The 23,987-nt window shown below is 58.9% G+C and overlaps 11 protein-coding genes across 11 annotated transcripts in view; 5 read left to right on the forward strand and 6 right to left on the reverse strand.

The window, feature by feature from the left end:
* Positions 1 to 147: 147 nt before the first annotated feature.
* Positions 148 to 981, reverse strand: POSPLADRAFT_1053508 (hypothetical protein; the record flags this gene model as incomplete). The annotated part of the gene is made up of 3 exons (XM_024480414.1): positions 148 to 191; positions 233 to 869; positions 922 to 981. The coding sequence occupies 3 exons, from the start codon at positions 979 to 981 to the stop codon at positions 148 to 150; spliced, it is 741 nt and encodes a 246-aa protein (XP_024341504.1).
* A 1,315-nt stretch (positions 982 to 2,296) lies between these two features.
* Positions 2,297 to 3,762, reverse strand: POSPLADRAFT_1064891 (hypothetical protein; the record flags this gene model as incomplete). The annotated part of the gene is made up of 6 exons (XM_024481870.1): positions 2,297 to 2,580; positions 2,643 to 3,300; positions 3,356 to 3,455; positions 3,512 to 3,574; positions 3,628 to 3,699; positions 3,749 to 3,762. 6 exons carry the CDS (start codon positions 3,760 to 3,762, stop codon positions 2,297 to 2,299), a joined length of 1,191 nt encoding a protein of 396 aa, XP_024341505.1.
* A 388-nt stretch (positions 3,763 to 4,150) lies between these two features.
* POSPLADRAFT_1044185 (hypothetical protein) lies at positions 4,151 to 5,619 on the reverse strand (the record flags this gene model as incomplete). The annotated part of the gene is made up of 11 exons (XM_024478487.1): positions 4,151 to 4,242; positions 4,294 to 4,349; positions 4,404 to 4,432; positions 4,491 to 4,560; positions 4,614 to 4,692; positions 4,740 to 4,814; positions 4,867 to 4,915; positions 4,974 to 5,113; positions 5,182 to 5,341; positions 5,390 to 5,478; positions 5,541 to 5,619. 11 exons carry the CDS (start codon positions 5,617 to 5,619, stop codon positions 4,151 to 4,153), a joined length of 918 nt encoding a protein of 305 aa, XP_024341506.1.
* Positions 5,620 to 5,901: 282 nt separating this feature from the next.
* On the forward strand, positions 5,902 to 7,318 carry POSPLADRAFT_1073164 (hypothetical protein; the record flags this gene model as incomplete). Its single annotated transcript, XM_024482574.1, has 2 exons — positions 5,902 to 6,963; positions 7,017 to 7,318. 2 exons carry the CDS (start codon positions 5,902 to 5,904, stop codon positions 7,146 to 7,148), a joined length of 1,194 nt encoding a protein of 397 aa, XP_024341507.1. The 3' UTR covers positions 7,149 to 7,318.
* Positions 7,319 to 7,335: 17 nt separating this feature from the next.
* POSPLADRAFT_1133889 (hypothetical protein) lies at positions 7,336 to 8,215 on the reverse strand (the record flags this gene model as incomplete). The annotated part of the gene is made up of 5 exons (XM_024484408.1): positions 7,336 to 7,434; positions 7,486 to 7,550; positions 7,602 to 7,728; positions 7,776 to 8,077; positions 8,134 to 8,215. 5 exons carry the CDS (start codon positions 8,213 to 8,215, stop codon positions 7,336 to 7,338), a joined length of 675 nt encoding a protein of 224 aa, XP_024341508.1.
* A 408-nt stretch (positions 8,216 to 8,623) lies between these two features.
* Positions 8,624 to 10,008, forward strand: POSPLADRAFT_1053512 (hypothetical protein; the record flags this gene model as incomplete). Its single annotated transcript, XM_024480415.1, has 6 exons — positions 8,624 to 8,740; positions 8,796 to 8,908; positions 8,966 to 9,141; positions 9,189 to 9,561; positions 9,614 to 9,724; positions 9,774 to 10,008. 6 exons carry the CDS (start codon positions 8,624 to 8,626, stop codon positions 10,006 to 10,008), a joined length of 1,125 nt encoding a protein of 374 aa, XP_024341509.1.
* A 180-nt stretch (positions 10,009 to 10,188) lies between these two features.
* On the reverse strand, positions 10,189 to 13,519 carry POSPLADRAFT_1073166 (hypothetical protein; the record flags this gene model as incomplete). The annotated part of the gene is made up of 9 exons (XM_024482575.1): positions 10,189 to 11,336; positions 11,392 to 11,451; positions 11,506 to 11,607; positions 11,658 to 11,755; positions 11,810 to 13,050; positions 13,098 to 13,142; positions 13,200 to 13,267; positions 13,326 to 13,383; positions 13,449 to 13,519. 9 exons carry the CDS (start codon positions 13,517 to 13,519, stop codon positions 10,491 to 10,493), a joined length of 2,589 nt encoding a protein of 862 aa, XP_024341510.1. The 3' UTR covers positions 10,189 to 10,490.
* A 3,023-nt stretch (positions 13,520 to 16,542) lies between these two features.
* POSPLADRAFT_1166812 (hypothetical protein) lies at positions 16,543 to 19,608 on the forward strand. The gene is made up of 9 exons (XM_024487939.1): positions 16,543 to 16,595; positions 16,660 to 16,670; positions 16,723 to 16,778; positions 16,830 to 16,932; positions 16,992 to 17,271; positions 17,324 to 17,471; positions 17,521 to 17,554; positions 17,617 to 18,079; positions 18,138 to 19,608. Exons 1-9 carry the CDS (start codon positions 16,571 to 16,573, stop codon positions 19,547 to 19,549), a joined length of 2,532 nt encoding a protein of 843 aa, XP_024341511.1. The 5' UTR covers positions 16,543 to 16,570; the 3' UTR covers positions 19,550 to 19,608.
* Positions 19,609 to 19,830: 222 nt separating this feature from the next.
* POSPLADRAFT_1053515 (hypothetical protein) lies at positions 19,831 to 20,919 on the forward strand (the record flags this gene model as incomplete). The annotated part of the gene is made up of 3 exons (XM_024480416.1): positions 19,831 to 20,145; positions 20,200 to 20,374; positions 20,429 to 20,919. The coding sequence occupies 3 exons, from the start codon at positions 19,831 to 19,833 to the stop codon at positions 20,917 to 20,919; spliced, it is 981 nt and encodes a 326-aa protein (XP_024341512.1).
* Positions 20,920 to 21,125: 206 nt separating this feature from the next.
* On the reverse strand, positions 21,126 to 21,782 carry POSPLADRAFT_1044191 (hypothetical protein; the record flags this gene model as incomplete). Its single annotated transcript, XM_024478488.1, has 3 exons — positions 21,126 to 21,149; positions 21,201 to 21,276; positions 21,334 to 21,782. 3 exons carry the CDS (start codon positions 21,780 to 21,782, stop codon positions 21,126 to 21,128), a joined length of 549 nt encoding a protein of 182 aa, XP_024341513.1.
* Positions 21,783 to 22,585: 803 nt separating this feature from the next.
* POSPLADRAFT_1134749 (hypothetical protein) overlaps positions 22,586 to 23,987 on the forward strand; it is a gene marked incomplete at both ends in the record, with an annotated part of 8,192 nt that continues 6,790 nt past the window's right edge. Inside the window, 3 exons of the mRNA XM_024484515.1 lie at positions 22,586 to 22,645; positions 22,698 to 23,804; positions 23,861 to 23,969. Coding sequence (XP_024341514.1) covers positions 22,586 to 22,645; positions 22,698 to 23,804; positions 23,861 to 23,969 — 1,276 coding nt within the window. The remainder of the gene's footprint in view (positions 22,646 to 22,697; positions 23,805 to 23,860; positions 23,970 to 23,987) is intronic.

Raw genomic sequence — 23,987 nt, forward strand, 5'->3', positions numbered from 1 at the left:
GCGAGTTCACTAAGATGAAGGGCGCATAAATGGTCCAGAGCAGGCCAACAGTCCGTCGCATCGGGGACAAAGCTGCATATTGAAGTTGTGAACTCCCTCAAGTTGGGGAAAACGCGCACCAAGGTGGAGACATGAGCGCCCTTGCAGTTAGACAGCCGAAGGGTCTTGAGGGAAGGATGTGACGGTAGGGACTGTGTGCAAGACGATTTCTCCGGCCATGGCTCCGAAAAACGGTCCAAAACGCCCTTCATCTCGAGTGTCTGCAAGTTGTCCATCGCCACAATGTCCTCCAGCACGTCCTCCACCTGACACCAATCTATGTTGTGGAGGACGAGGGTACGGAGTCGGCCCGCCATCTTGGACCCGCGGAAGAATCCCAGCCGGGTCCACCCCATATACTGAAAGTCCTGAAACTCCAGCGTATGGAGACCGTCCATAGCTGCGATCGCCACGCAACCTGGCAATTCGATGTAGTCGGAAAGCGCCTCAAGCTTGAGCATCCGCAAGGTAGTGCGAGCACCCTGTAATATGTTTGTCACAAGCGTGAGCACGCGCGAAACCTCATATGAGCGGCCCTTAGGCCGCCCGTACCGCCCAAAGATGTGTTTGCCGATAGGGCCTTTCTTGATCTCTAGCGTGCGCACACACCCCAGGCGGTTAGGGACGTCGGCCAGCATGTACGGGCAAGCACGAAGAACGTCCCTGGGGCTTTCGAGCGTCACGGAGGCGAGGGCCCTGCGCATCGCAATGTGGTAGAGCCCTCTTGCGGTATAGGACAGCGCCAATGCGTCCTTTTGCGGGAGGGTAGATACGATGGCGAACAATACATCCGTGTTGAGCTCTGCAAGGGACCGGCCTGGAACAGCTGCCTAATGTCGCTCGGTGTTGTTGCTCTTTGAGAAGAGGAAAAAGTGTACACACTTTGCGATTCTGCTCCAAGACAGGCGTCGGTGGGGAGATCACGCGCCGAGTCGGTATCATCGTGGAAAAGCGAGTTGGTTCATGCAGGGTTCTGCGCTCGCGATTTATGGCCCTGGCAGGCCTACGCCACAACAAGACAGAGAACGCCACATCCAAGCGTACGATGTGTCACCAAGCATTTGCAGTAATTAGGAGCACGCGGAACAATTGTTCCTCCTCTTGCGCCACAGGGGATTGGCATGGCTGTATCTCCGTCGGCTTGGAAAACACTATACCGTGATGTTGCGCCTTACTGTACAGGCCGGACAGTCGAGGCTGGTTTTCGCCTGCGCCACCCAGTCTTGTGCTTTGATGGTCTGGGCTGCACGAAATGCAAAGATACTTCTTTGGGGCCGTGGACGTGGCGGTCCAGCAGCGCCGAAGGCTGTTGCAGCGGATTCCATATCATTAGGCCTGCTGAACTCGATGTGTGCGTGAGCGGACGTGTGGCGGCACTGGGCACTGGGCGGGCCCCGGAAGCAACGGCCTGTTACCCTGGCCTGCTGTTTTGTCTGTGGCGATGCGTTGCTGGGTCTATGTAGCTATGTCGAGACCACATCAGCAAAATCCCACTTCTCATGGAACAGGGCTGAATGACTAAATGCGCCGAAATCAGATGCACTTTCCGTGCATTCACTGGGTGAGTGAATCTGGCCGGAATGGCCTGAATACGGGTGGATCTCAGGTAATCAGCCGTTTCATCGTGCTTCAACAAAAGTGAGGTTTTGCTGATGCCATGGTCCCTTCTCGCTGTAGCATATCGAATACTTCGAGCAGTCAAAAGCCATCCGCGACTTTACCTGTATTCTATCAGGTGGAAGGTCGCTCGAGGAGAATTTGTTCGTGTTTGACGCGCACGACACCTCTCGTGAGAACCACAGTCTTGGTGACGCCAATGGGAAACAGCCGCCCAGCATGCAACGCATCGCAGCACTGCAGCAAGTAGCGACCTCGTCGCCGGTGCGCGCACAGACACAAGATGACCGCCGTTCCAGTTTTTCTTTGAAATGCCAAGGCAGCACATCACGCGCGTTCCATGTGTCATGACTTCCTGTAGGTGCGGTATACAGTCACAATGATGAGTATGAAGTCTAGTCGTGGATGCAACTAGTAGGGCGTGGTACACTAGGTGGTGGGAGACAATGGGATGTCATGCAGCACGGGCGGGGTGGGGCAGGGGGAAACACAAGCGAGAGACGGAGACGGAGGACGTAACGACACACACAGCAGCACACAATACAACAGGAGACCAGCAGCAGTCCGACGCACCCGCCCGCGCAGAGCCAAACACACATACAGAGGACAACGCACACACACGCATACACGCGCGCACCGATCATTGGTTCGCGCACTGCACGCGCGGCTGCTCCTCGTCCTCGTCCATCGGCTCTGCGCGCTGCCGCTGCCGCGTGTCCGCCTCCTCGAGCTCGACCTCGTCCACGACGTAGCTCTTCGGGAACTTGTCCAGCGGCCGCCGCGGGGGCAGCGCGCGCTCGAGCTCCGGGATCGCCGCGGCGTCGATGTGCTCCGGAAACTTGACCGTGAAGTGCACGAACAGATCGCCCGGCTCGTGGTGCCGGTAGGATGGCATGCCCTGCCCTGGAACCACTTTCAGGTCGTCTGCGCGGCATCAGCGTCAGTATGGGCATGCGCGTAGAAGAGATGAAGCGGCGGGCACGCACCATGCTTGATGACCTCGCCGGGGTTGATTTTCACGATAAGGACGCGGTCGTCCAGGTGCTTGATCGCGAGCTGACCGCCACCGAGCGCGGTGAGGAGGTCAATCTCCTGGTCGATGACAAGGTCGTCCCCTTGGCGCCTGAAGCGCTCATGCGGCTTCTCCTCGACGACAATGACGACGTCGCCGGGGGTGACCCCGGGCGCCTGGTCGCTCTCGCCGCGGAACGTGATCGTCTGGCCGCCCTTCATGCCCTTGTCGATGTGCACCTCGAGCATCTTCTTCTCCGAGATCACCTTCTTGCCGTTGCACGTCTTGCAGCGGTCCTTTGCGTTGATCATCTCGCCCGTCCCGTTGCACGTGTCGCACTGCTGCTGGATCTGCTGGATCATCGGGCCCATCTGGCGCAGCGTGATCTTGACACCCTGGCCGCTGCACGATGTGCACGACTGCACCGCGCCATCCTTGCCGCCCTTGCCGGCGCACTTGCTGCAGATGACGTTGCGCGTCAGTGCCAGCTTGGATGTCTTGCCCTTGTAGAGGTCCTCGAGTGTGACGTGGACGCGGTGGACCAGGTCCTTTGTTTTGCGCGGGCCGCCGCGCGAGGGACCGCCGCCGCCGCCAAAGAAGCCACCACCGCCGAACAGCTGGCTGAAAAGGTCCTGAACAAACGTATAAGGGTCGACTGCGCGAACAATCACAGGCAGAGCAACGCACCTGGGGATCCATACCGCCCATACCGCCTGACTCTGAGAGGCCCGCCTCTCCGCGCGCATCGTAGACACTTCGCTTTTGGGGATCTGAGAGCACCTCGTAGCTGCGCGCGAAACGTGAGTGGCGGCCGCGGCCGCGGCTGAACGTTGGGGGACGTACGCATGCGTGACCTCCTTGAACAGCTCTGGGTCTCCGCCCTTGTCCGGGTGCAGTCGTAGCGCTCTGCATCGATGGTCAGCAGACGGTCTCGCCCAGGGTGAGGGCCGCGGACGCACTTTTTGCGGTATGCCTTTTTGAGCTCGGACTCTGAGGCGTCTGGGGACACCTCGAGGAGATCGTAGTACTTGCTGCGGCGGATGAGGGGAGACGGTGGGGAAGGAAACGCAGGAGACTCACGTTTCTTTGACCATGGCGGGCAAAGACGACGGCGACGGAGTAGTAGCTGAGAGGCAGAGCAGAGCTGGGAGACAAGAGCTGATAAAAGCGGCCAAGGAACGCCGTCGAACCTCGTCGAACCTGCCAGAAATCCTCGTCAGATTGGCGCCCGCACACGTAAGGCGCTACTACAGTACTTGTTATACAATATCAATATCGTACTAATAGCTGCTAGCTCACGTCGGGGTACACATCAAACTGCCGCTGCTCCGCCACAGGAATCCCGACTACAGCACTTGTATCAATATCGTACTAATAGCTACTACCGCCCCCTGCTCACGTCGGGGTACACATCAAACCGCCGCTGCTCCGTCACAGGAATCCCGACCACAGTACTTGTTATCAATATCGTGCTAATAGCTACTACAGCCCCCTGCTCACGTCGGGGTACACATCAAACCGCCGCTGCTTCGTCACAGGAATCCCCGCACGCGCCTCCACAAACACCGTCGGATCTGCACACGCCGTCAGCCTGCCGTCGTCGGGGAGCCCTCTCGCACACATACCGATGCGCGCGTACACAATGTCCTCCTCGTGCTCCGTCTCGGCAATGACCTTGCCCCTGAAACCGACGATCCTCTCAGCCATGGCTAGAACCCCCGAACGCACTACTCACATTGGATCGACGATCATCGAATGGCCCCACTGAGCCCAGGCGAGCGTCATTGAATGTGCTCGCGCGCGCACGGCCGAGACCACTCACCGCGTGGTACCCCGCGCTCATGTCCCGCGCAGGACTGCACATCGAGAAGAACACCTGGTTGTCGATCGCCCTGCACAGCACCAAATCGGCATCGGGCGCCTTATGCGGACACAACCGCCTTACCGTGCACGCTGGAGCAGCTCCCAGTGTAGCGGCCCGGTGGTCAGGTTGAACGCCCCGGGGTATATGAGGACCTGGCACCCTACAGACAGTCACACATAGTGTAGACGCACTGTACACAAAGCTTACCCTTGCGCGCGTATGTCATCGCCAGCTCGGGAAACCGCACATCGTAGCATATGCCCAGACCGATGCGCGCAAACTCTGCCCACCGTGTTCGGCTTCCCCGCGCTTCACAGAGAACGGCAGCACGCACCCGTGTCAAAGTAGTTCATGGTCGTCCCGCCAGTTAGCGTTTCGCTCTCCTGCGTGTGTGTGCATGAGCGGCGTGTCACAGGGAGCGGGGGCAGCAGGCCTGCGTGCCTTGAACGTGATCTTCCCCGGGATGTCGATGTCGAACAGGTGCACCTTGCGGTGCATCGCGACGAGCTCCCCCGTGCGCGAGTAGACCGTCGTCGTGTTGTAGAGCTTCTTGTCCGCCGCGTCGCGCTCGGGGATCGAGCCTGTGGGCGCGGCCGGCGGCGAGAGTGAGACCCTGGGAACGGGGGGCGAGATAAGACGAGACACGCACCTCCGATGAGCCAGACCCCGGCCTCCCGCGCCGTCGCCGCGAGCAGCTTGACGGACTCGCTCGCGGACGCGTGCACGTCGTAGGGCTGGCCGGGGGTGTACGCGATGGTCTCGGCGTAGACAGGAAAGTGGACGTGGCCGTACGGCGAGTTGAAGCACTCCTGCGCGGGGTTATATCGTGTGAGCGGACGCTATGCGGAGAGACGCACGGGGAGCACGATGACATCGGGCTTGGGCTTTGCGCCTCCATCGCCGCTTGCAGCTTCAAGGATCAGGTCGCGCGCGTGCGCGAGGTTCGCTGTATGGGGTGTGGGCGTGAGCGTGAACGCGAGTTGTCAGAGAGGAGCGCGAGAGGCGGACCGGACTTGTCTGGGCCTGTCTGCCCGAGCTGGATGAGCGCGAGGTTGAAAGGCTTGAAGGGCGGTGCGGCAGTAGACATGATGTGCGAGAAGAGGGAGCGGCCGAGGACGTGGGTGCGAGCGAGATAGAGGGACATGTGGGAGGAGGCAGATTAGATCGGTAGCAGATCCAGGACAGTGATCTGATCTGATCTTGCGATCATCTCTAGCTCGATCGGCCATCGTCTTGCTCGACGGTCCCGACGCTGAGCCCATCGGCCTCGACGCTGCACTCACCTTCCTCGACGCCGCACTTACCTTCCTCGACGCTGCACCTGCCAGCCTCGACGCCGCACTCGCCCATCTCAACGCCCGCTCCGACTATGCCCACGCTCGTCATCTACAATCCCGCCTGCGGTGACCGCACCGCAGCCCAGTTCTTCTCCACACACGTCCTCCCCCTCCTCCACTCCGCCGCCATCGCCCCCGCCGCCGTCCACGCGACCACCCACCCGGGCCACGCCGCCGCCCTCGTCGCCGCCCAGCTCGACGCCGACCCCGCGCCCCTCACCGTCGTCCTCGGCTCCGGCGACGGCACCCTCCACGAGATCATCGAGGCCCTCACCAACACGCCCCCCGCCGCCGTCCGCGCCGCCGCCGCCTTCCAGCTCGCCTTCGCCCTCGTCCCCTGCGGCACCGCCAACGCCCTCTACGCCGCCCTCTTCCCCCCCGCCCCCGCAGACGACCCCACCGAGTACCGCCTCCGCTCCCTCCGCGCCCTCCTCGCCGCCCCCGCGGCCCCCGCGCGCCCGCTCGCCCTCGCCCTCACCACCCTCGTCCCGCCCCCACGTGCCGCCGCCCCCGCACACACCGCCGTCTCCGCCGTCGTCGCGTCCACCGCGCTGCACGCGTCCATCCTCGCCGACTCCGAGGCCCTGCGCGCCTCCGACCCGTCCCTCGCGCGCTTCCACACCGCCGCGGCGCAGAACATCGCGCGCTGGTACGCTGCCGCCGCGACGCTCCTCCCCCTGCGCGCGTCCGGCGCCGTCGAGCGCTGGGACCCCGCCGCGCGCGCGTTCGCGCCGCACCCGCACGGCACGCCCACCGTCGACGTCCCCGGGCCCTTCGCGTACTTCCTCAGCGTCGTCAACGTCGACCGCCTCGAGCCCGCGTTCCGCATCGCCCCTGCCGCGCGCGTGGACCCCCCGCGCGGCGCCGCGCTCGACGTCGTCATCGTCCGCCCTCGGCGCGACCCCGCGGTGGAGCTCGACTCGGACGAGACGCGCGCTGCGTTCGCGGAGAAGCTCAAAGCGGTTCTGGGCGCCGCGTACCAGGACGGCGCGCACCTCCTCCTCAGGTACGCCGAGGACGGCAGTCTGACCACAGAGGGCGACGGCCCCCTCGTCGTCGAGTATGTCCGATGCGGGGGATGGGAGTGGGAGCCAGTGAGTGCCGCCGTACAGCCCTTGCACTCGCTTCTTACAGGTCACATTCACAGGACGCTATCGACGACAAGGCACACCTCGTCTGCGCCGACGGCGACATTCACGAAATCCCGAAGGGGGGCAAGGCGACATGCAATGCGGTGGCCCCGAAGGATGAGAACTCGGGCTTTGCTGTCTATGTATGATTCTCATTCACGATCTCGATAGGCTCTATGTCACTTTATTTGCAGAGAAAGACGAATCAAGATGCAATTGTATAGATCCTTGTAGCCTGTCGATCTTTGTAGTTATGATGCTGTGCTGTACAAACGGACCTATGTTCTCCACTGGTATCTAGATCTCATTGTTCATGCAACCCTCGCTTGATGCAGTCTAGACGGTGACATTGCGTGTGACCTCACCAGCAAGCAGCTTCCCAACTACATCCTTGGCCTTCTCATGTACCTCCTCGATCGTGGCTGTCGCATCGATCTACAAGGCAGCCTGTCAAGCTATTGAAGATGCACAATCAAATGGACTCACGGTGGCAACCTTGCTTTGCTTGCTGTAATGCGCGATCACGGGCATCGTCTGCTCCTTGTACACGCCTGATAGCCGGTCAATGTCCACAGGTAGCCTACAAAGGTAGCTCAACGTACGGAAGCGCTTCTTGATGCTCTCCTCGTTGTCGTCCTCGCGCCCACTGGTCTTGCCACGTTCCAGCAAACGCTTGAGCATCTCCTCCTCCGTCGTGGTGAAGAACAGCACCAGCGACGAGCGGCACACCTGCGGCCGTCCGTCTCAGGGTCTCAGCGCCAGCACCACACACGCACCTCGTCGTCAAACTTGACCGCCTGGTCCATCTTGCGCGGGAAGCCGTCGATGAGGAAGCGCCCCCGGCCGTCCGCCCAGCCGTCCGCCGCGGCGGGCGCGCTCGCGAGCGCGGCGCGCATGGCGTTCTCGAGCAGCTTGATCGTGACCTCCATGGGCACGATCTGTCCCTCCCGGATGTAGTTGCGGATCATCGCGCCGTACTCGGAGCCCTCGCGGTTCTGCTCCGCGCGGAGCAGGTCGCCCGCGGAGAGATGGCAGAAGCCGTAGTCCTGCACGAGGTTGGCGCACTGGGTGCCTTTGCCTGCGGGCGGGCGGTGTCAGGGTGCGCGCATCAGGGAGGGGGGGACGGGAAGGTACCTGCGCCGGGGCCGCCGAGCACGAAGATGACGGCGACCTTGCTGCTGTCGAACACGGGCGTGGGGGCGGCGGACGCGCTCATATCGGTGGTGGGCTCTACGGGGTGCGAGTCCGCAGGGTGCTTGTTGTGCAAATGGAGGGCGTGCGCGAGCTTATCGAGAATAGCAGGCATGGAACGCGTGATGCGTGTGTGGGCTAGTCGGCGTGGCGCGGGGGGATGAGGGGGCTGTCGTAGTGCCTGGGCTGCTTGGACGCGGGGTGTGTCGCTGCCCTGTACTTCACGAGCCAGCAGAACGTGCCAAACGATGCGAGGGAGAGCCCGACGAAGAGGAATGGATTCGGCGCCTTGCTTGGCATGGGCAGGAGGAGGAGGCCGTGTTTGCGCTTGTTGTCCAACGGCCTTGGATTCTAACATGCCCAAACAAACACGCCCGCGGGTGGCGGCGCGTCCGCGACGCGTGCCGCCACCTTCAAACTACCCGCCGCGCCCATGGACGTCCGACACGCTCACGACACAGACATCTACGCCGTCCGCGCATGCCCCCACGAAGATGGCGCAGACCTCGTCGCCATCGGCGGTGCGCACTCCGTCGAGGTCCTTCTAGTCGTAAGCTGTGGTTTTTCTCTCCACTCGCCCGTGCTGAACTCACTCACTCAGGCAGACCCCTACGTCTTCCAAACTGATCGCGAACTTCCACGTCGGCACCCGCATAACTACGCTCGCATGGTCGTCTAAAGTCGCATCCCCGTCCATGTCCGATGCTTGGTCCGTTGAGTACGTCCGAGAGACATTTACCCTCGCGCGACCTGTCGATGACCCATTCACACGTAGAATCGCAGCAGCAGGGGAGAACTTCGGCCTCTTCCTGCTCACAAAATCGGCAAAGTCCATGGAGTACGTCTTTTCTTTCGGCGGCGGCCTCAGCGGGCACCACGGCAAAGTGAACGACATGTGTTTCTGTGGCGGCCAAGGCGAAGACAGCGCCCGCTACCTCGCGACAGTCTCAGGTGAGTACTCCGATTCACTGGGGTGTACACAAGCTCAGCGCCTCCAGACGATAAAATGCTCATGGTCTGGGACCTCACGCCGGACATCGACATCCCCTCCCTCGGCTCGCCCGACCCTAACACCGAGCTCACCAGCGAGTTCGACCGCCCGCAACCGACTGCGCTCGTCTCCCCTTTCCCCTACCCACTCACCTCCGTCACCTCGCACCCGACGACGAGCAAGGAGCTGCTCGTCGCCGACTGCCGCGGTTCGATCTTCCTCACCGACTGGCGCAAGGACCCGGACGAGAACGCATTCGAGAGCTGGCGCGGCGCGAGCATCGTCGAGCTCGTCGATCCCCGCGCGTTCGTGGACACGAGCATGGGCATCAGCGCGAAGTCGCCCGGTTCCGTGTCCTGGCGGCGGGACAGACCCAATATGTGAGCACGCCACTATTGTGTCCCCACCGAATGCCAACCTCATGGTATCCAGCATCGGCGCGTCGTACGGAACTACGTTCTCAATCTGGGACCTGACGGACCTGCACGGCGGCAAGCCGAACATCACTGGGGTCAGCTTCCCAGATGGCAGTGCCCAATTCAAGTACGCCTCCCCCCATGCTTCCCTTGGTTCGTCTACTTATCCCCCATAGATGGTGCCCTACGTACCCAGACTACTTCGCCATCTCGAGCAGGTCGCCCACCAAGGGCGCTGTCATTCATGTCCACAATATACAAAATCCCCACGGGCCGCTCGCTTCGTTCTCCATGGCAAATGGCCCGTTGTATGTACGGGCGTTCGATTTCCTAGCCGCGCGCGGTGTCCCGAGGATCGCTGCAGCTGTTGGGCGGCAAGTGGTCATTTTGTACATTGGTGACGAGTCATGACGCGGACGGTTGGACATTTGTTCTTGTGTAATAATGTACGCGGTAATGTTACATGATGAAACTTGGCTATGGATATGTGCTTTTGAGCGCACGTGATGTGGTCCGAAATACAATATTCACGGCGCATAAAGTAGGAGAAAGTCTCAAGGTGAAGACACCAGTAATGCACAGCAGGAATGTGATCTCAAGAAGAACTTGCATTGTGAGCCATGATGCGACAAGATCTCCCAAGAGCCATTACACCGGAACGTCTACACTATCACACCAGGCTATAGTACAAGGGACAGGCAGAAATAAAAATAGAGAGACAGCAGGCCGTAGTGTAGACGAAGGGTTGCATACTCCTGGGCAAGGGGCGCGACAAGACAGGCAGGCGGACGGACAGACGAGGGCGGGAGACGCGGCGGAGGGATAAATACATAGGACGGGAGCACATGGTTCAAGATGGGAGACCAGGGCTATCAGTGAGGGATGCGGGGACGTCATCGGCTGCTATAAGCAGCGCTCTGGTACGCGTTTACGACAGGGTACTGATAATGCTGCGGCTGCGGCTGCGGATGGTGGCTCTGGTAGCCGTGGTCGCCGACGTGCGTATCGCGGTATGTCATGCCGTACGACGCCTGCGAGGCCGCTGCCGACGCACTGTCACCAGCGCCGTTTGCCTGGTACACGCCGTACGCCGACGTCGGGTCCACGTTGCCATCGATCCCAAGGTCGCACCACATCTTCCGCCAGTATGACGCATCGTGCTCTGAGGTCGGCTGCGCCTGGTACTGCGCGTACGTCGTCGCCATCCCCGATAAGCTCAGGTTGCTCAGCGAGCTGTGGCGCACGGACGCGTCGGTCATGGCGTAGTCACCGTCCCGCACCTGAGAATACCCAGCGGGCTGTGTCGGGGTGTAGGGCGAAGACATGGTCGACGAGGTAGATGCTCCTGAGGATACTGCAGATGCCTGCGAAGCGACGGACGACTGCACGTAGTAGCCACTGTTGTAGTCAACCGGTTGTGATGCTTGTGGGTACGCCTGCGATTGAGCATACCCATGGGTTGAACGAGCGGGGGCATTTTGCGGAATATGATGCACGTTTAAAGAGGGCAACTCCCGCTTCATGCGCTCCTGCTCTACCTGTTGCTGCTGCTGCTGCTGCTTGTACACATCGTTGGCAAGCAACGATTGTAAGAAGCGGGCGTGATACTCCGCAGATGATGACGCTGGTGACAACAGTGCAGCGTTATGATACGCTTCCGCAGCCTTACTGATCATCGAATGGATTTTGTTGGCGGCATCGTCCACGAGACGCAACAAATGGTTGTTGCCACGCAGGAGCTATGACGATCCATAGCGTAAATAAGCGGTGTGATGCAATACGGGCGCGACGTACCTTCATCAAAACCACAGCCGAGTAAGCTGTCATAACCGTCGTCGAGTCCTGGCCGTAGCGCTGTGCGATCAGTCGTGAGTGAACGATGACCTGCAAGATATTGTCACTACTAACAAGCATCTGGACCTGAGCGAAGTCCTCGGCCATGATCTTCAGATTATCCATCGCACTCGTGTAGCACATGTTGAGCGCCTGTATGTTAACCCCTCCACTTGCCTGCGTGATTTATGAGCCTTTGCTGGTACTGTCGAGCTGGGGGTACATACCTGCGGGCTCGACGAGTTGATAACGAAGGTATTGAGGAATAGTCTAACATGCAGCTGGAAGAACATCAACATTGAAAAATGATACGAGTTTCCCTTCGCTGTAAAAACATGAGCGACCGCTGCATATATGCGCGCATACAGCAACCGCTTACCTCGCCGCATCTCTGTCTGCCACACCTCGACCCAGTTGTTCAGCTTCTGGTTGCAGCTGCGCAGGAGCATTTCATAGTTGCGCTCCTCATGACTCAAGCCGCCCCCACCATGGTGCATGTTGAACACGTCCGTGACGTCGGCCGCGATCGTCCTGAGATCGGTGAACGCTGCGACGATGACATCCTCCTGGCGGATGTGTGCGCCGCCCTCCTCGTGCCATGTGTGCGTATGGCGCACAAGCTCGTCCACGGGGAGCATCCAGTGCTTGCCGGTCTGCATGCTGAGGCTGCGGTCGTGCACGAACAGCACGAGGTACGTGCGCTCGCGATTCCGGCGTTCACGCAGCTGGAGCTCGGTCTCGCCCTGAGGCTTGCCGACGTAACGGTTCAGACCAAGTTCGACGGACATCCGGCAGGCGTAGCCGATGTAAGTCCAGGTGCGCGTGTCGTCTGGCTCCTTCCAGTAGGTCATGCATGCAAAGGCCTGCACGACCTCGACGCTCTGCTGGTTCTCGGCAAACGCACGGACAGCGAACTTGTGCGCGAGCTGCAGCACTTCGACATAGAGTTCGGTTTTGAAAAATTTGCAGCAGGCCATGATGAGCGCCGTGAAGAGGAACGGGGAGCGCTTGCGCACATACGAGACGGAGTGCAGGGCAGGGTCGAATAGGCATATAAAGGGGTTCAGACGGATGAAAAACATGTCCCACAGCTGTGAAACCGTCTCCTCGTCGATGAGACCAGCGTCAACAGGATCTTGAAGTTCATTCTGCTCCCTAAACAGGTCCGTTAGAGGTATGCGCTGACCAGGTGGAGCTGATGTGGGTGACTGAGAGTGGTAGGCACGGTCTGAGACAGCGGAGTGTGGGACGGGCGTGTCCGCCTGCTCGGGGTTCAAGATCGTCTTGAAGAAACTTGAGTTACGAGCATTCTGCTTGATCATTCTGGCAGGGTACATTCCATCTGTGTAGCTGGAATCGTCGTCTTCCTCCATCTCGGAGTCGGAACCGGGCGCCGATCGAAGGTGAGCCTCTTGCTGTAGGTTCAACGGCGGCAACTTGTTGTCCGAGAAGCTAGAGCTGGACGCTCCGAAGCTGTCCCCGTTTGGGTAACGGGCATCAGTGCCGCGAGAATTGTGGAGCGGCGGGAGGGTCAGAGAATCTGCGACGGTGGATTTCTGTTGTTTTGCCGTGTTGAGCCCCTTCTCGAGACGTCGAAGCATTTTCGACGCTTCAGACAATCTAGTGAAAATTTAAATCATCGCACCGTCGGGGAAGGTGCGCCTTACCTTGAGCCGGGCTTACGACCGCGGCGATGTTTCTCAAAAATACATCTGAATTAACGGGAACATCAACGGAGGCGGGGGCTGAAATAAATTGAAATGCCTTACTCTGCGCCAGAGCGTTTGCATCGTTGACAAGGGATGTTGTTGCCGTCGTCGGCACCGACGCATTTCATCTGAGCAGGCATGAATATATACTACAGTCATGCCGCAAGGGAGCCAGGCTGGTCCTACCTTCGCTGCCCGACAGACAGTGCACGCTCTAGCGCCTCTTACGACGGGCGCCTTGGAACTGGCGGAGCAGAACACGCGTTGAGGATGGAACTAGCGTCGGTGAACAGCTTTAAATAGACGTACGCAGAGGGTTTCTCGTCGGTAAATGGGGGGACATCGTCCGTGGTTGCGGGTTTCTGCATTGGGGACTCCATGGCGCGTAGAAGGCCGGGGGGACTACGGTGATCAACTCGAGGCCGCGGCTAAACTACGCTGTGCCCGAAGGTGTCTCGGGTGTGTCTACGCGTACGGGTCGACGACGGAAGACAATGGGGGAGGGAAAAAGGCGACTAGGGGAGAGGGGGTGTCGTATTTGAATGGCGGAGGAGGATGGTGGTGAGAAGGAAGGGGCTGATGGAGGGCAGAGAGCGGCTGAGGCAGTTGTAAAGGGAGGCGCTGGCCGGACGCCGGCCGGAATGTCGGGTATTTCTATAGGCTAGCCAGTGCCGAAAGAGTGGCCAGGAACGCCGGGACGCCGGCGGCCTTCAAGTCGAGGCGGAGGTCGCGAGCAGCCACATCCGGCCAACAGCCGGCTAATTCGGCTCCTGGGCGACTTGGTCTGCGTCTCCTGTCCATTGCACCTGACGGGGGCACGCTGATATCCAGCCACTCTTCGCTCTCATCAGACAACCCCTGCCATCTCAACATTGCCTAGCGCGCCCCCTGCCGTGATTGGCACAACTCTCGCCGTCGCCTTCCCCGTTCCAGCCACCGTATGCCGCTCTCCCGCAATGCGCGTTGACATGCACCGTCCTCTCTGGCTTGCGCTGCGACGCTTGTCGCCTTCGACACAGCTGCTCGCATCCGTCTCCTGCCCCCCGTCGTCGACGTCTGCGGGACGCGCCACGGTCTTTGCAGTCCTCGATGGCATCTTTCCGTTTCACACCAACCGCCCGGCGTTCTTGGCGGTCCTGCTGATTGGCTCTGTGGCCCGGCGGCGCGGCGATTCTTTGGTTCCCGGACTCAATTGCCATTTTAGCGCGCATATCTCGGTGTTCCTGCGATTTTGACGGACCCGACCTGCTCCCGGCGGCTACCGGTGTTTTCGCTTGTGTCGTTTATCCTCCATTTCCAATCCATAAACAATGTGCACGCAGCTCGCCATGACGCTGTTCGGAGTTCTTATGTGACTTCAACGGTATATCGCGTGTATATCATCACCCCTCTGTCGCAACGCACTAAATCGCAACTGCAACGCAAATCAAACCGCAGCCGATGCCCCGAGAAGATCCCCCAGATGCGCCGATAATGCGAGCGAGCCTCACTATTTCTCCGCCCGACAAAAAACTCATGACGTCCCCTGCGCCTCCGTCAGACTTTCCATCCCGGTCGCGGACATTAAATAGTGCGTGGTGGCTCAGTCCGGCATCTGTTGATCCTACGGATGTGTAGGATCACTGCTCGTGGGACGACTCATACAGCGGATGTACTCTGGGGTACGGCAGTTCCACGGTTGGAAGGAGACGCGCCGCAATTGTTAATTTCCGGCCTCCAGACTCCCTCGGTCCGTGGTTACGTCTCCCATCTTAGTATAAAACATTCCCTTCACACGCAGGCCTTGATGTGCAAAAGGGTCCCTTGGGAATAGCGAAGACCAATGGAGGCATGGGGCATTCCTGACCCCTATCTTACCGCCTTACATGACGCCGCGATCTGGAGCACCCAGCCTTGACCCAGCCATAAACGCGGGTATCTGCTGATGCCGCCACACGAAGCAGATGTGACCGCTTCTGCAAGATAGAAGAGACCACACTGTTCCGAGCTCCTAGAAAGCTCCGCAAAACTACAATGTTCGCCGGTGCGTCCCTCCCGCTGCAGCTGTGAGGCGCGGACATGACAGCGTGTGCTGCGCCAGTCGAGAAGACGACATCTGAATGCGCTGTGACGCTACGCGCTAGAAGGTGCCGCGCGCCTTCATACCGTGATGTGCGGAGGACTGGGCGGTGTCCGCTTAGTCCTGGTTGAGTACGTGGGTATCTGTCCGGAAAACGCGACTGTGTCGAGACACAGATGTTTTCTGGCAGGATTGGCGCCTGGTCACAAATCACGGGGGCAGAGAACATGAAGTGTACGACTCCGATAGGTGGTGGATGTGGTCGACGATCGTCCTGTGGAAAGACAAAGATAGGCTGCCCGAGTCGCACGATGGCTGCTTCGCAAGCGCTGTGAGTCCTGAGCTTGTTGGTCTGCCGGGAAGGCAAAATTGCGGCCGGCCTTCCGCTCATATTGAGATTCCCCATAGTGCGGTGCAGCCCAGTATCATACTCCACAAACGATATGGGATGCAATGAGCTATCGGACCACCATCGTAGTTAGAACGCCGGTGGGTTCTTGCATCGCGGGACGGAGGGCATCAAAACTGTGTTCGCGCTTTTTGTCTGATGTTGACGTCTAGAGTGATTGTTGAATACGTACCGAATCGAGAGCATAGAGCGCATGTCGGATCCGGGTGTACAAAATGTGTTTGACATAGATGCGAACACAGCGCAGAAGCCCGCGGTGTACGGGTCTGTGGATTGTATGAGTCGGTGTTCTAGGGAAGTCCCCAGGATCAGCGTTTGCACCCCCAGTTGTTCCGGAGATTATTGTGGTACTAGGGTCACAAATTGTATGCAGCGGCAAAAGGAATCATATGGATGATGATGTTCAAAATAAACGGGCGACAGGTGGCGAGGAGAAATTTTAATGGCAGCATCGTGGTGGTAGGAATACAAACGCGTGTGGACATAGGCTACCTCCTACGTACGACCATTATCTAATCAAATCAGATCTATCATGCAAGCTCGCTCAAAACCTCAAGTTCCAACGGAGGAGACATGTTTTAAGACGCTCGGGGGTTTCAATGCGGCTGTTGCTCGATTCAATTGATGCCTAAGAGAGTTCAATGCTCAAAAAAAGCAGGACGTTGAGTAAGCAACGGGGTAATGCAATCGTATCTCCCACAAGTCTGCTGCTGTGACACGAAGCTCCGCTAAATGTTGTAGACTGTTGTTGATCCCGAGACGCTAAAGCCGAGGTTCGATCCTTGATCGAGATTTGGGAGTGATGCCAGACTCCCGCTAGCCATGTGGCTTTCCCAAATGGGCATTCAAATCTATCTCCGCTTCAAACTTCCAAATCTGTCCCACTGTGTAACTCTGACCCAGTCCACTTACACTCAACCACCCTCACTGACACCATTCCTGCAAGGGCTCATCCTCGCCGCCATGGTCCGCATTATCATCAAAGGAGGTATGTATGAGTCCAGCACACATGCTTTGCGCTTCGCTAACATGCTTTATCCTCATGTGCACAGGCGTGTGGAAAGTGAGTACGTCCGTGTCGTGGGCCTGTCCGCTCTTAATCATGTCGCGACTAGAACACGGAAGATGAAGTGCTGAAGGCAGCCATTGCGAAATACGGGAAGAACCAATGGTAAGTCTGCGTCCTTACTTGCATTGTGGCCCGACTACATGTTCTATGCAGGGCACGTATCTCGTCTCTGTTGGTGCGGAAGACCCCCAAGCAATGCAAGGCGCGTTGGTACGAGTGGCTGGACCCCTCGATCAAAAAGACCGAATGGTCCAAGGTCTGTGGTAGCTACAAACTGGTAAGGTGTCCAAGGGCCTAACGTGGACCGTTCTATAGACCGAGGACGAGAAGCTGCTCCACCTCGCGAAGCTCATGCCAACGCAATGGCGGACCATCGCACCCATTGTTGGCCGTACTGCTACGCAATGTCTCGAGCGGTACCAAAAGCTGCTTGATGAGGCAGAGGCGAAGGAGAGCGAGGAGCTGGGCCTCGCAGGGCCTGGTGGTGAGGCGGGGCCGAGCGCAGACGATGTCCGGAGGCTCAGGCCTGGAGAGATCGACCCTGACCCGGAGACGAAGCCCGCGCGACCTGACCCTATTGATATGGACGAAGATGGTGCGTGCACTTGTCCAGCGTCACAGAGGCGGACGATTAACCCGAGATGCAGAGAAGGAGATGTTGTCTGAGGCTCGCGCTCGTCTTGCAAATACGCAAGGTAAGAAGGCGAAGCGAAAGGCCCGTGAACGTCAACTTGAGGAGGCAAGACGCTTGGCTGTGCTGCAGAAGAAGCGGGAGTTGAAGGCGGCAGGTATCATGTAAGTGTGTTAACTATATGACATGTTGCTGCTGCTCACCATCGGACAGTATGCGGCACAAGACTAAGAAGAAGGGAATGGATGTGAGTTGTTGCTCCTCTCTTGGCGGAGACCTCAATGCTCATGGTTCATAATCCTTGTGTAGTACAATGCGGACATTCCGTTCGAGAAGAAGCCTTCGGCTGGATTCTACGATACGTCTGACGAACAAGCTCGTGCAACCACTGCTCCCGTTGGGCAAAGTCTCCGTCGCCTCGAAAACAAGCGCAAGCCAGATGAGGAAGAAGCTGAACGTAGAAAACGCCAGCGCAAAACAAACGAGAAGGAGGGCGGCAATGCGCCACATCAGACAAAATTCGTCGCCGCACGCGATGCCCAGATTCAGAAACTCAAGGAGGCGGAGTCTATTGGACGCCGGCGCAAGCTGATGCTTCCCGCGGCGCAAGTCGGTGAGGCGGAGCTGGAGGATATTGTCAAGATTGGCCAGGCAAGTGAGAACGCAAAGGCACTGGTTGCTGGAGGCAGCGAGGCGAGCAACCGGCTACTAAGCGACTATGAGGGTTTAGAGAAGGCGAGAATGGCACGGACGCCTCGCACTGCGCCCCAACGTACGTACCTTGCTTGAAATCCCATGACTTATTTACTCAGTGACGCCTCATCTTACAGATGACAATGTGTTGTCGGAGGCTCGAAATTTACGCAACATGACCATGGCTCAAACACCTTTGCTAGGAGAAGAGAACACTCCTCTTCATTCTGATCCTACAGGTGATACAGGCTTTGGGGGGGCAACTCCGAGACACCAAGTCGCGTTTACTCCGAACCCGCTAGCAACTCCCTTGCATGGTGGAAGTGCTGATCCCTCAGCGACACCACAGGATGTCCAGGTCACGCCAGGCACAGCTCTCATGCGCACACCCATGCACGACACGCTCAGCATCAACACAAGTGATCGCTTCTCGTCTGTGGGTGACACCCCACGAGAACTGCGCATGCGCACGACCTCTGCGAAGAGGGCACTCAAAGCGGGCTTCATGAGTCTTCCGAAGCCAGAGAACAACTTCGAGCTGCTCGTGCCTGAAGACGAGGAGTCGGAAGAGCAGGCTGAGGGGCCGGAAGTCGATGGGGAAGACGCTGGCGAGCGCGATGCACGGCTTAGACGCCAGCGAGAAGAGGAGCAGCAGAAGGCCCTGGCTAGGCGGTCGCAAGTCGTGCAGCGAGGGCTCCCCCGTCCCCCGAACGTGGATGTTGAGCGTCTGTTGCGCGACTTATCACTCGACGAAGCCACGCCGACGGAGTTTGCGCCCGCGGAGAACCTGATTCACGAAGAACTGGCGAGTCTATTACTGCACGATTCCCTCGCCCACCCTATCCCTGGCACAGTGCATCCCGGCAGCACGCCATCGTCCTACCAGCTACCGCCTGATGATGTCGTTGCTGCGGCGAAATCCGCTATTCACGACGAACTTGCCACCGCTCTCGGCTACCCCAACGCAAACGAGGAGCAGATGAAGCAGGGCATCGCTGCGCTTTCGGGGCTCGAGGAGGCGGACGAGACGTTGTCGTGGACGCACGTTCGGCAACAGCTGGTGTTCGACGCAAGCTCCAAGACCTGGGTCGAGCCCGAAAAGCTCTCGCCGGACGCGCGCATTGCCGGGTACAGCGCGGTGCTCGAAGAGTGCCGACAGAACATGGCGAAGGAGGCGAACAAGGCGGCCAAGACCGAGAAGAAGCTCAACATTGTACTCGGGGGCTACCAGGCGCGCACGGGTGCCCTGACGAAGCGCATTGCGGAGGCCTTCAACGAGATGCAGAAGGTGAAGGTGGGCTACGAGACCTTCGCACAGCTCCACACAAACGAGAGCGCCACCGGCCCCGCACGAGTTTCTGCGCTTCGGGAAGAGGTTGAGAAGCTCGAGAGACGAGAGAAGATTCTCCAGGAGCGTTATGCGGAGCTGGAGTCGGAGCGGCGGGATGCGCAGGTGCGTGTAGCGACGCTGGAGGAGAGGATGATGGCAGAAGCAGAGGCGGTGAATGAGGCTGCTCTGGCTCAGCTGGAGACTGAGGCTGCTGCATGAGTTTCTGGAGTTGTAAGGCTGTACTATAGTACTTGATGATGCTATTGTCTATTCTATGTAATTGTCGTGCTGTGCGAGAACGTCCGCAGCTGGTGGGCTGGGAATAGGGTGAAGGTGTCAGCGTGAGTACAAGGGAGCACGAGGCAGGCCTCCGACTGTGGCGGGCCATCGTCCCGTCCAGCTATGGAGATATTTCGGCTTCCCCCCCTTTCACAGCTTCTCCTCTGTATTCTACCCGCCGTGCCCAGCGTCCGCTGTCTGCGCATCGTCTCCCCTCTCGAATGAGCGCCACTCTGTCGGATTTGACGCAGGGCTCTTCTCAGCTCGGTCCAACCAGTTCCGTCTCTTACGCCCAGACTGTACTCACGACCATCTACCCCTCGGCCTCGGACGAGCAGGTCCTGACGACAACAATCTACCAAGGCACGCCGCTGCCGACGACTACTACGCTCAGCCACCCAAAATCAACCGTCCCGGTCGCGGCCATCGCAGGAGGCGCTGCCGGCGGCGTCTTCTTGGCTGTAGCTGTAGTTGTCATCTGGGTGTGGTGGGGCCGATGCATCCAGCGGAAGAGGGAGAAGGACCGGAGAGAAATTGTACGCCATCTTGTGCTGTTGTGGCTGTGTTATGGTCTGCTCATACTCGGCTAGCTCGCGACTCTCCAAGTCAAGGAGAACACGCGCAGGAATACGCTCTCCGGCTCGTACACTCAATTCCCCTCGACGCATCGTTCCTCACGCCATGAAAAGAGACGAGTGAAATTTGTGCCCCCGGCGCCATCGTCGAGCCCGTCGCCCATACAGGAGAAACAAAAGCCCAGGCAAGGTGCGTGTCTCCTCACTCAGCTGGAGGATATCTGTGTCATATGCCTTGCGACAGTATCACCCCAGCGACCAGGGTCAACACAGCACAGGCCCGTGCGCCCTAGTCCTCTGGGTAAGGCCAACTCCCGCATCGAGCGGGCACCGCTCCTGGTGACTACCCCCCAGCTCGAGAGTCCAACCCCGCGCTCACCCGCAGGCTCAAACACATCGTCGCCCGTGCAGCCCTTCCTTAAGCGGCCTCTCGCGAGCCCGAAAATGCGGCGGGAGCGGCTGTCCACTACGAGTGCGATGTCTGAGTACTCGACTGCGAGCGGCGAGGAGCGCCAGACGCGCGTCTCGACGAGCCTGATAATGGCCGCGCTGGGGCACATGGACCCGCGTCGCTCGTGGCTGGGCAATTATCTCCCGCTGCACCGCAGCCGCCCGAATAACGACCCAGAGGCGAGCCGGCTGTCGCAAATGAGCATGGCTTCTGTATACTCGGACGACCCCGAGGAGGCGGTGGGGTATGCGTACGGCGGCGAGGAAGGACCTGCACCGCGGTAGCGCGACCTGCAGCATTTATTCATGGTATTTATGATGATGACGATGACGAACGTTTTTCTTGCTGACGGACACTGATTACTTACGAACATGGACGGTTTTGACTTTGTACTAATGACATCATCTTCAGTGTAGTAGTGGCAGCGAAATGTATTCACAGTGTTGTAGGTGTAGCATGGGCGCTCTAGTGATCTATAGCATATGTCCGGCTACCGCAATGAATGCACGTATTGCTGAGGACAGATGAGTTTGGAGCGAATAGCACAGCGGTCGGTACGACTTACCTCCTCGATCTGTGAGACCGAAGCTTTAAACTCGCTGACTTCCCGCCAGCACTCAAGAGGCGTCGTCGGGTGGTTTCTATGCGCAGCGGACCGGCTTAGAACAGGCAATCACTGGATGAAAGAGGGAACTCACTTGTAGCACGAGACGACTGCATCTCCCTTGGCCTGCACCGTCGAGTAGTCCTGCTCCTCATGCCGCGCATGATGCCGCTCCACTTTCTGCCGCAGCTCCTCCAGGTCGCCCATCAGCGCCGCGCTGCTCTTCACGCTGCCTGCCGCCGCGCCGTCCTCCTCCGCGCTCGCCGCGCCGGCCATCTCGCGCTCGCGGTCGAGGTTCTCCTTCTCCAGCGCACGCTCGATCTCCGCCTTGACCTGCGCCTCCTCGTCGCGGAGGCGCGCGAGCTCGGCGTGGATGCGCGAGCGGACGTGCGCGTCGATGGAGGACTGGCGCTCCGGCGGCGGGTCGGGCGAGGCAAGGTGGTCGGACAGCTGGTTCACGACGTCCTGCGAGAACTGGATGGGGGTCTCCGCGGCGAAGACCTTTTCGTCGGGGGGTTGGGGCGAGGACTGAGACGCGCCCATGGGGGGCAAGAGTGAGCTGCGGCCGGGGGCGGACTGAGGTGGTGGTGGGCGTGTGCGGCAGCGAGCGGCTATGGGAGGACAGCGAGCTCGGGACGATCGGGGCGTCCGCATATGGCAGGTGTAGTGTTCACGCCCACCGACATCGTCCGTGGTGCCGCTCATCCGCGTCCTGACCAGGCAAGATGAGACAAATTCAAATGTTGTCTCCGAATCAGTCTTGATAGTGAATAATGCTACTGCACCTAGTTACAGCGACTGCAACGCCTAGAGTAATGTCGCATCATAATCATGCAATACAATTCTGGAGTCTGGACTCTCTTGAAAGAAACCCGGGAAGTGTCGAGGGGGCCAATTATGGATAGCCGAGCGAATATTTCTCTGCTACCACACGAGGCACGACAGCGCTGGCAGGCCTAACGATATGGAATCCGCTGCAACAGCCTTCGGCGCTGCTGGACCGCCACGTCCACGGCCCCAAAGAAGTATGTTTGCATTGTGTCCAGCCTGGACCATCAAAGCACAAGACTGGGTGGCGCAGGCGAAAACCAGCCTCGACTGTCCGGCCTGTACAGTAAGGCGCCACATCACGGTATAATGTTCTCCAAGCCGACGGAGATACAGCCATGCCAATCCCCTGTGGCGCAAGAGGAGGACAATTGTTCCGCGTGCTCCTAATTACTGCAAATGCTTGGTGACACATCGTACGCTTGGATGTGGCGTTCTCTGTCTTGTTGTGGCGTAGGCCTGCCAGGGCCATAAACAGCGAGCGCAGAACCCTGCATGAACCAACTCGCTTTTCCACGATGATACCGACTCGGCGCGTGATCTCCCCACCGACGCCTGTCTTGGAGCAGAATCGCAAAGTGTGTACAGTTTTTCCTCTTCTCAAAGAGCAATAACACCGAGCGACATTAGGCAGCTGTTCCAGGCCGGTCCCTTGCAGAGCTCAACACGGATGTATTGTTCGCCATCGTATCTACCCTCCCGCAAAAGGACGCATTGGCGCTGTCCTATACCGCAAGAGGGCTCTACCACATTGCGATGCGCAGGGTCCTCGCCTCCGTGACGCTCGAAAGCCCCAGGGACGTTCTTCGTGCTTGCCCGTACATGCTGGCCGACGTCCCTAACCGCCTGGGGTGTGTGCGCACGCTAGAGATCAAGAAAGGCAGTATCGGCAAAGACATCTTTGGGCGGTATGGGCGGCCTAAGGGCAGCTCATATGAGGTTTCGCGCGTGCTCACGCTTGTGACAAACATATTACAGGGTGCTCGCACTACCTTGCGGACGCTCAAGCTTGAGGCGCTTTCCGACTACATCGAATTGCCAGGTTGCGTGGCGATCGCAGCTATGGACGGTCTCCATACGCTGGAGTTTCAGGACTTTCAGTATATGGGGTGGAGCCGGCTGGGATTCTTCCGCGGGTCCAAGATGGCGGGCCGACTCCGTACCCTCGTCCTCCACAACATAGATTGGTGTCAGGTGGAGGACGTGCTGGAGGACATTGTGGCGATGGACAACTTGCAGACACTCGAGATGAAGGGCGTTTTGGACCGTTTTTCGGAGCCATGGCCGGAGAAATCGTCTTGCACACAGTCCCTACCGTCACATCCTTCCCTCAAGACCCTTCGGCTGTCTAACTGCAAGGGCGCTCATGTCTCCACCTTGGTGCGCGTTTTCCCCAACTTGAGGGAGTTCACAACTTCAATATGCAGCTTTGTCCCCGATGCGACGGACTGTTGGCCTGCTCTGGACCATTTATGCGCCCTTCATCTTAGTGAACTCGCAGATTGGCCAAACAATTGTCAGGTTCACAGTTTAACTGTCAGGGAAACTGTGTCACAGAAATCATCATACAAGTACCTGGAATTGCTCCGACGGACATCGCCCGTCAGGTTGTCCATGTATATGGATACGAACAAGGATTGTCTCTCTCTCGGGGAGCTCGAGCGTTGCGTACCGAGGCTTCGCGTTCTCGAGCTCAGCGTGATAGCAGAGCCCCATGACCTGAAAGTATGGTTATTCGTAAGTCCCATCCTTATGAATGAAGTTCGGGATGATGACGAGCATGTCTTTTCCAGGATCGCCTTGTGCCGATGTTAAGCCTTATTGGCGCCCCTTATCTCGAGATACGGCTAGATATCGAATCGGACACGGAGCTGTCACAGCGTACAGCCGAAGAGGTAGAATGTCTTCGCGAGCTGCCTC

The sequence above is a fragment of the Postia placenta genome, assembly GCF_002117355.1.
Source record: "Postia placenta MAD-698-R-SB12 unplaced genomic scaffold POSPLAscaffold_3, whole genome shotgun sequence".
NCBI lineage: Eukaryota > Fungi > Basidiomycota > Agaricomycetes > Polyporales > Adustoporiaceae > Rhodonia > Rhodonia placenta.